Raw genomic sequence first — 9,194 nt, forward strand, 5'->3', positions numbered from 1 at the left:
TTTAAAAATTGGTTAGTAATTTTTTTGTTTAACTTTTTTTGGCTAACTTCGAAAAACGGAGAAATTGCTTTTTAACCTAAGACTCAATCTCTTAAAAAAAATTGGTTTGGTCCAATACCCAGAAAAAATGTTGATTTTGACGTACAGTGTTATTGATTTATATCGAACGTATTCCGTGTATGATTTTTCATAATTTTCAGCAGATGATATGGATTTCACCCCATCCACTTCGAAAAAAAGGAAACCTAATTCTCCCGCAACTCCACCCGCCACAGGTATTCCAAATATGCATAATATTTATGTGAACAAAGTATTATTACTCTTGTGCACAAGTACGCTCGGATACAAAAACAGTATAACATGTTTACACATACGTTCCTACCTTTTTTATTCAAAAATGTATTTTTCTTTATATAGACGTCCCCGGCATTGGGCCATCAACATCTAAAAGAAGGAAGTCAGCACTTCAAAAGTATTTAGAAGAAAAAAAAAGTCGGATGAAAAGTTAAGAAAGTTGCTTGAAGAAAACATGAAAAGTAAGGCAGAAAGAGCAGAAGAGAAAGCTAGGATGGAGAGGGAGAAACTAGATTTACTAAAGTCAATGGTGGAAATATTAAAGAAATGACTAGTTTTGCAGTATGTGTTAAAAATATGCTTTAAAATTATGTTATGTTCACTAACACCTTTTTTTTAATTTCAGACACCTCTACGAAAATTAAGCCATTTTAATCTGGAAATGAAGTACAAATGTTGTTTTATTATTAAATTTTTATTTGGATTTCATAATCACACTTTTTGTTAATTTTTTTCAATCAAACAGAGCCTTGCATGCTGCGGTATATTTTTGAAATACATGAATTGCTTAAACTTAGTAGTATGTTTTCAATGAAATGTGTGGTTTTAACAAAATGCCATAAAATTAATCACACAAACAAACAACTGCGGTTCTATGTATTACGACGAAGTTCTATCTCTTGGCATATAGGATCTCGCACATGATTCCCCCTTGAAATGTCGCCATGAGCGGTGAAGTCATCAGTAACATCTGGAGATGTGTCGCAAATAAAATCCAAATCATCTTCGTTAGCTATATTGTGCAAAACGCAACAGGCTCGAATGAAGTGGCAAGGTTTTTCCATTCCTCTGAGCTTACAGTAATATAACTGACGGAATCTTTGTTTCAACATGCCAAGCGAGTGTTCTATAGCGATACGTCCAGAGCTCAGATTTAAATTAAAGTATTTTTGGGCATTTGTTAAATGCCCATTATCTCTGTAGGGCGTTACTAAATATTTCTTGCAGGGATATGCAGAATCACCCAAAAGGTATTAATCTAAAATAAAAATGCTGTTCTTATTCAAATAAGATTTTTTCATGTTTTGATTAATTTTACTTACCTCCACAATACGACGGCAACTTATCATAAATAGTGGAGTTTTGTAAAACCCAACTGTCGTGACTAGAACCAGGATATCCCACGAAAATGTTTATAAACTTCTTCTTTTCATTACATATCGCTTGCAGACAGATAGACGTAATTCCCTTCCTATTTATGTAATCGTCTTTTGATCTCTTTGGTGGGTCAATTTGGATGTGGTTCCATCAGTGCAACCTATAATCATATGATAGGTTATATAACAATAACTATGAATAGGAAGCCAAGGACCTCTTGCATGGATTACCTATTGCCTTAGAAAAGTAGCATTTACGGTTGAAAAATTCGCTTGATTCTAGTTTTTGCTGTTGAGTAGGCCATTTTATAACATCTGAACTCAATGAGCTAATGAACATAGTAACTCTGGCAATTATTTTACATACTGATGACAGGCATAGATTAAAACGATCCCCTAAGTCTCTATAGCTGCAGGCTTCATGTCCAGCAAACCATAAAAACACGAGCAAATGAGTTTTTTCTGAAAGCCTTTTGTCAGCCCTTAAATTGTTGTAAAAGTCCGAAACAGAAAATCTTTGGCTAAGGCTTTCAAATAAGTTTCTGGAAATGCGGAAATGCATTCGAAACTATTTTTCCGTGTAACTCGGCACTGTCAACTCTATATAATTCAACACACAATTTCGTGGATTTTTTTCTTGTAGAAACAATCCAATATCATCTGATCTTAGTTCTTCTACGATCATACGTTCTTCCTCATCTTCGCTTTCCGATGAGGACGACTCCATTAACATCGAAACTACAGTGGCAATCATCCGCTTTCTTGTCGTTTCTACGTAATAAGTATGTACATACATATGTATGTTTAATGATAAAAATTACTTACAAAGGATAAATAAAGACAAAATGCACTATTACCTTCGCAATTCACAATTTGCTCCTCACAAGTGGTAATTGCGGCTGAAGATGCACTACTATTCTCGCGTATATATAGATTCTGGGCCTCTTCCTAATATATTTATGTACACAGTGAACTTTATAAACTTGTATATGTAATAAATATTTGTATATATTTACTTATTATTTTTTTTTTGATTATTTAACATTATGAAAGGTATTTTTTTTAAATGAGGAAAAAAATTTTTAATACAAGTTGAATTTAATAATTTAATGTTCATCAGACCCCCTCGCTAGGGCAGGCACCTTTCGTTGGTGCGGGGGCTTAGCTGAATCAACATTCAGTCCTTCCCTGGTCTGGGGCAACGCAGCCGCTCTTGCAGCTTCTGCGCTGCTCTCTTTTCAGGTTTAAGCTTAGTATCCAGCTCTTAAGAAAAGCAAAAACTCCATATAAAATGACGTACAAGAAATGGCTAAGAAATTTTCTTGAGTCAAATTTCCTTAAGGCAGTACGCAGTTCTTCAGAAATTTAGTACGCTTTCTACTACGGTTTTCTAAAGTTTTTTGTGAAAAAAGAGCACAAGGCAACCCAGGTTTGCAACAGAAATATATGCCCGTTCCATTATTTCTTGAGGAAAGAGTGAGGCAACAGGCTGTGAGGTATAAAAAATGTCAAAATTCCTTGGACACACGCGAAATAATGGCAATTTTTTCTTGACCGTTTTCTTAAGAGCTGGATACTAAGCTTTAGGGCTGCTGGCGAACAGCGACCAAGAACTGCCACCTCCTAATCCAGGGTGTTAAGCGACACCGTGCCTATTGGACGGTTTGCAGCCAGGAGGGTATAAACCGGCTGTATTTTAACGGCGCCTCTTCTACACCGGGCCGCATCGGGGAGCAACGGTGGCCTTACCGCGACAAGGAGCGCTGGCGCGGCGGACCTGTTGAGATCCCCTAATATATTTTTGACTGCTGAGCTCGCCTCGACGAGCAGGCGGTCGTACGAAAAAGATGATTAAAAAACAACAACAAAAAATGAACAAACAACAACAACAAAAGCACAGTACAACAACAGCAACAAATACTGCGGTAGCTTCAACAACAGCAGCAGTAGACACGGTCACATCAGGCACTCAGGCGGTTTTGGTGTCAAGTGGTACCTTCGCTACCTGAAGCAGGGGAAGACCGCAGAGCAAGCTCGGGTCATGGCAGGAGTTCGGGTGGAGGTTGAGAAAGAGGAGCGTGAGCGCGAGGATCGCAAGCGCAAAGGCGACAAGGCCGCACCCGCCAGTGGGCGGAAGAGCGACGCACTCAAAGAGGTACATAAACCCGCGCCTGCTGAAAAGCAGAGCAGCGGGACGCAGAAGTACAAGCATAGACCCGCGCCCGCTGAATAGCGGAGAAGCGGGGAACGGCAGAACCAGCATAGACCCGCGCCTGCTGAAAAGCAGAGAAGTGGGGAAACAGCAGCAACACAGACCCGCGCCCGCCGTTTGGCGGAGAAGCGGGGAACAAACAGGTACCAATACAGGAGAAGCAACAGCACCAAAGCGCAGCAGCAACCAGATTACGCCACCGGAGTTGCCTTCCAGTAAGCGTCAGCGAGGGCAAGCACCCCCTCTGGGATCATGGCCCAGGAGCCAGGGCGGAACTGCCGGCCAGGGACAGGCGCGGGAGGCAGCCACTCAGCAGCCCAGCTACTCGGAGGCCCTTAAGGGTATCCGCGTAGCAGAGCTGCCTTGTGACTACCCTGCTGCTGCCCTGAGCTCGGAGGACCTAACGAAGCTCCAGGATGCCATCATGGAGGAGGTCTTTAAAGGGTGGTCGCATCCGCTGGCGTTCTGTGGGGTATACTTCCGCTCGGGTATGCTCCTGGTTGATTGCAAAGAGGAGCGAACAGCAACCTGGCTAACCCAGAAAGCACCCTGCTCAGGCGGTTGGAATGGGCCCGCGTTGTGCACCAAAAGGGGTGATGACATCCCGCCAGTGCACAACATCACGGTCTTCCTCCCGAGGAGCGCTGATAAATCAGCCGAGTACGCGCTGACGTTACTCCAGGCCCAGAATGAGGGCATCCATACCTCCGCGTGGAAGGTGATCTCCTGCAGCTCCGAGGACAACGGGCTCAGGCTCAATCTGGGCATTGACGAGGAGTCCTACGTCAGCATCAAGAAGGCTGGCTTCAACGTGAACTACAGGTTTAGCTTTGTCACGGTAAGACCTTGGCGACATAAGAAGACAGGCAGCAAGGAGTCAAAGTCGCAAGACATGCAAGTCGACGCGGCTGCTGACTCCGCCGCTGCCCAAGCGACTGAGTCGACCGAGGTCTTACCGGCTAACCTGGCACCGAACCAGACCAAGGCACCAGCCCTGATTAAGGCACCAGTTCCTGCTAGCGCCTCCGGGTCAGGCGACTCCACCAGCCAGGCCGCGTATGTGCCTACCACCCAGGAACTGCTAGCAGACATCAGCAGGCTTGAGCTCGACAGGCGTAGCGAAGGCGATTTGCGGCTCTCGGATCTGGACGAGCCCAAGCTATGATCACACCGCAATTGACAGTAGCCCAGGTCAACCTGCACCACGCGGTGGCTGCCTCGGCGGTCATTGCGAGCAGGTTTGCCACGGAGGACCTGGGCATTGTACTGATCCAAGAGCCGTGGACCTGCAGAGGCCAGGTCAGGGGCCTAAATCACAACTGTAATAAGGTAATTTGCGACCCCTCTAGTGAGAGGCCCAGAGCGTGTGTAGTGTTGAAGAAAGATATTGACTATTTCTGCATTACAGAGTTTTTAACACAGGATTTGGTAGCAGTTCAGACGACGCTGTCAATACACGGCAGAAGCACGGAGGTCGTCTTTGCTGCAGCCTATTTCGCGGGGAACAACGTCACCGTTCCACGCCTGGAGGTACAGCAGCTGGTGGAATTCTGTCGGAGGAAAAGGATTCCGATCATCCTAGGCTGCGATGCGAACGCCCACAATGTGGAGTGGGACAGCATGGACACCAACCGTAGGGGTGAGTGCCTTCTAGAATACATTATTAGTGAAGACCTGTGCATACACAATGTCGGTCATAGTCCAACATTTGTTACTAGGGTTAGAGAGGAAGTACTTGACGTCACTCTCAGTAACGGATTGGCCAGCCCTTTGATCAGCCAGTGGCGGGTCTCACCAGATCCCTCCCTGTCTGATCACAGGATTATCCGATTTTTACTGGGAGCGGAGGTCATGACAGCTTGTATAAAGAGGAACCCCAGGAAAACCGACTGGGCCAAGTACAATGAGCTACTCAGGACTAACCTGCCTAGCCTGAGGGTAAAATATGGAAAGGTCGACTGTATAGAGGTGGAAAACAAAATAAATGAGCTGAATGGCTCCATACTGGATGCCTTTAACTCTAGCTGTCCCGTGTCTAAGCCAAAGGGGAGGTCTCAGCCTACTTGGTGGTCACGGGAGCTCTCAGTACTCAGGAAGGAGGTGCGCAGACTCTTCAATCGAGCCAAGCGCCCGGGGAACTGGGACGAGTATTCAGCCACCTTAACAACATACAGTAAGGCGATTAGAAAAGCCAAGCGTAGCAGCTTCAGGTCCTTCTGTGAGACCATTTCATCTACCCCTGCGGCTGCTAGATTGCACAAAGCCTTGGCGAAGGAGAGTACAGGAACCAGGCTAGCCATTAGGCTACCAGGCGGCACTTATTCAGGTAACGAAAAGGAAAGAACACTCGCCCTGCTATCTGCCCACTTCCCTGATGCCATTCCACCAACCCGAGATGCGGTGTTCCACGCAGTCAGGCCATCCCCATCAGACTGGAAGCTGGCTAAATGCCTAATAACCCGGAGATCAGTACGATGGGCGTTGGATTCTTTTGAAAGGTACAAAGCCCCCGGGGTGGATAGCATCAGTCCAGTGCTGTTGAAGCAGGGTGAGGAGCTCCTACTTCCACACCTTGTCGACATAATGAGCTACAGTCTAGCGCTGGCCCACATTCCCGAGGTGTGGCAAAGGGCGCGGGTTATCTTTATCCCGAAAATAGGTAAGAGGGATTATTCCCTAACTAAGTCATTCAGGCCGATAAGTCGCACCTCCTTTATGTTAAAGGCAATGGAGAAGGTTATCGACAATGAAATTAGGTCTAACACTCTGAAAGAGGCACCTCTGCATCCAGACCAGCATGCGTACAGAGTGGGCAGATCCCCGGACACTGCTCTGTATGCGCTGACCACAGATATACAGAGTGCCCTGAAGTGTGGAGATAGGGCACTTGAGAAACGCAATGTGCAGCCAACCATACGCAAATGGATAGCCAGGCTACTACATACCAGGATTGCTGAAACTGAAGTAGGTGACAGCGTAGTACAACTTAGAACAACAAAAGGTTGCCCGCAGGGAGGGGTACTATCACCTCTCCTGTGGAGTTTAGTGGTGGACGAACTCCTGCAGACACTCACTGACAATGGCATCCGCTGCCAAGGGTACGCGGATGACATAGTGATCATTGCTAGGGGGAAGTTCGCGAGTACCCTCTGCGACATAGTGCAAAGAGGTCTTAATCTGGCAAGGAGGTGGTGAGGGTGGTTGAGGTGGGACTTAATATTAACCCTTCTAAGACAGCCATTATTCCATTTACCAGGAAAAGAGCCCTAGAGGGGAGGAGGAACGTAGCCATGGATGGGGTCGCGGTCAATGTCGTCACAGAGGTTAAGTATCTGGGTGTTATCCTGGACTCGAAAGTTCTGTGGAGGACTCATGTGGAGGCGGTCACTTCCAAGGCTACGAGATCGCTGATGGTGTGCAAACGTCTAGCAGGGAAGACCTGGGGGTGCACCCCAAGGATCCTAAGATGGATGTACACCATGATTGTACGACCAACAGTAACTTATGGAGCGGTGGCTTGGGTATCCAGGACTACTCTGGCAACGGCAAGACAGTCTCTTGCCAAGATTCAACGTCTGGCCTGTGTTTGCATCACCGGAGCTATGCGCACATGTCCGACGGCAGCGCTGGAGCCACTGCATATTACGATTGAACAGGTGGCGAAACGTACGTAAAGTGCTATCATCCAGGAACAGGGAAAAGCTAGGCTCCCAGTTGCCATTAGTGCTGTTTCCTAGGGATGATATGCACAGAGTAGTGGTCTTTGAAAGAAACTTCAAAGTCGATCTATACAGAAAGGCGACTTGGAGCACGCCTATCTTGGAGGGACACGTCCAGGCGAGCACTTTACAGTGGTACACAGACGGCTCCAAAACCCCTGAGGGTATTGGAGCAGGAGTATATGGCCCTAGGCTGAAACTCTCAGTCCCTTTGGGGACTTTCCCCTGCATCTTCCAAGCGGAAGTCTATGCAATCAGTCTTTGCGCAGAGATTAACCTTCGCAGGAATTATCGATGGGAGAGGATACTTATACTAAGCGATAGTCAGGCGGCACTCATAGCTCTCTCATCCTTCGAGGTCAAATCCTCTTTAGTCTTGGAGTGCATCGAGAAGCTTAATGCCCTTGCTGTGCACAACACCATCCCGCTAATATGGGTACCGGGTCATATGGGTGTCGAGGGTAACGAAGTAGCCGATCAGCTGGCCAGGCTGGCGGCTGCCTCGACGCCGGTAGGACCTAAGCCCTTCCTTGCGGTAGGTCCCAGCACGATAAAAGAGGCACACAGAAAGGAAAACAACAAACTGAGGGAACAGCATTGGCGAAGTATCTCGGGACTTCGTCAAGCCAAGAGCCTATTAGGGGGGTATAACCCAAAGAGATACAGGCTACTTATAAACCTCCCCAAGGCGAGGCTAAGAATCATAACAGGTATTTTGACGGGTCATTGTAGGCTCAGAGGCCACTTGTTTAATCTGGGAATCTGGTCAAGCGACTTATGTCGCTTCTGTGACTCCGCCAAAGAGACACCAATGCACCTTCTCCTGGAATGTGAGGCCGTTTCGCGAAGAAGGGAGAGGTGCCTAGGACACATATGGCCAAGTGAAGATCACATACACTCCCTGCCCCCGGGATCCATTCTGAAATTCTTGGAGTCCCTGGGTCTGGATTCAGTGTTGTGATTAGCTCGGGGCACAATAGACCTATTGGTCGCAGTGCTTACCCTACTATTATTCTATTCTATTCTATACGCCCTGTCTCACCTATTAAAAAATGTTCTACAATTGCAATCCTTCAGGACATACACAAATTACACTATGCGACAGTCAAAATCGGGATGGGAAACGTTATATCTGTCAAAAACAAGTTATACGTAGCCCGGCGTTTCGCTGGGTCACGTCTAGGAATCGAGATATATCGATTTGAAGTTAGTAACTATCATATAGGGGAAATTGTCACCTTTGGTGGTCTTTTTTTTGACATAACTCAAGAACCACTGGTCCGATTTTGCTCAAACAAATTTAAAAAAATTAAAAATTACAATTCCTTTATTCTGTTTATATAACGTTTTCCTATACACTCAACCGTTTTGCCGGTAAAAATAAATGTATGAAGAAAAAAAAAATATTTTTGCCTAAAAATTAAAATTATTTTTTTTAATTAATAAAAATCCAAAACGGAAAAAAGTGTCAGGTAAAGTCACATAACCTATGAACAAAATGAGACATACATCATGAAAATCAATGTATGCGTTTCGCTTTTATTCAAAATTAAGTAAAGGTATGAATTTCAAAAATTTGCTCGAGATATGATCAAAATTCCTTGGAAAAAAACATTGCACGGACACCAACCGTAGGGGTGAGTGCCTTCTAGAATACATTATTAGTGAAGACCTGTTCATACACAATGTCGGTCATAGTCCAACATTTGTTACTAGGGTTAGAGAGGAAGTACTTGACGTCACTCTCAGTAACGGATTGGCCAGCCCTGTGATCAGACAGGGAGGGCTCTGGTGAGACCCGCCACTGGCTGA

The 9,194-nt window shown here is 45.7% G+C and overlaps 1 protein-coding gene across 2 annotated transcripts; it reads right to left on the minus strand.

Annotated features, from left to right (window-relative positions):
- Positions 1–811: 811 nt before the first annotated feature.
- On the minus strand, positions 812–2,402 carry LOC118754681. Of its 2 annotated transcripts, XR_004994929.1 has the most exons (3): positions 1,683–2,402; positions 1,398–1,612; positions 812–1,333 (listed from the first exon to the last, which is right to left on the minus strand). XR_004994929.1 is itself a non-coding variant. In XM_036489568.1 (2 exons), the coding sequence occupies exons 1-2, from the start codon at positions 2,011–2,013 to the stop codon at positions 1,551–1,553; spliced, it is 393 nt and encodes a 130-aa protein (XP_036345461.1). In that variant the 5' UTR covers positions 2,014–2,402; the 3' UTR covers positions 812–1,550. The 2 variants fall into 2 exon arrangements, 1 of the variants encoding a protein (XP_036345461.1); XM_036489568.1 differs by having other exon boundaries at positions 812–1,612.
- Between the last annotated feature and the right edge of the window lie 6,792 nt (positions 2,403–9,194).

This window comes from Rhagoletis pomonella, unplaced genomic scaffold (genome assembly GCF_013731165.1).
Source record: "Rhagoletis pomonella isolate Grant_MI unplaced genomic scaffold, Rhpom_1.0 Rhpom_scaffold_04383, whole genome shotgun sequence".
Classification (NCBI taxonomy): domain Eukaryota; kingdom Metazoa; phylum Arthropoda; class Insecta; order Diptera; family Tephritidae; genus Rhagoletis; species Rhagoletis pomonella.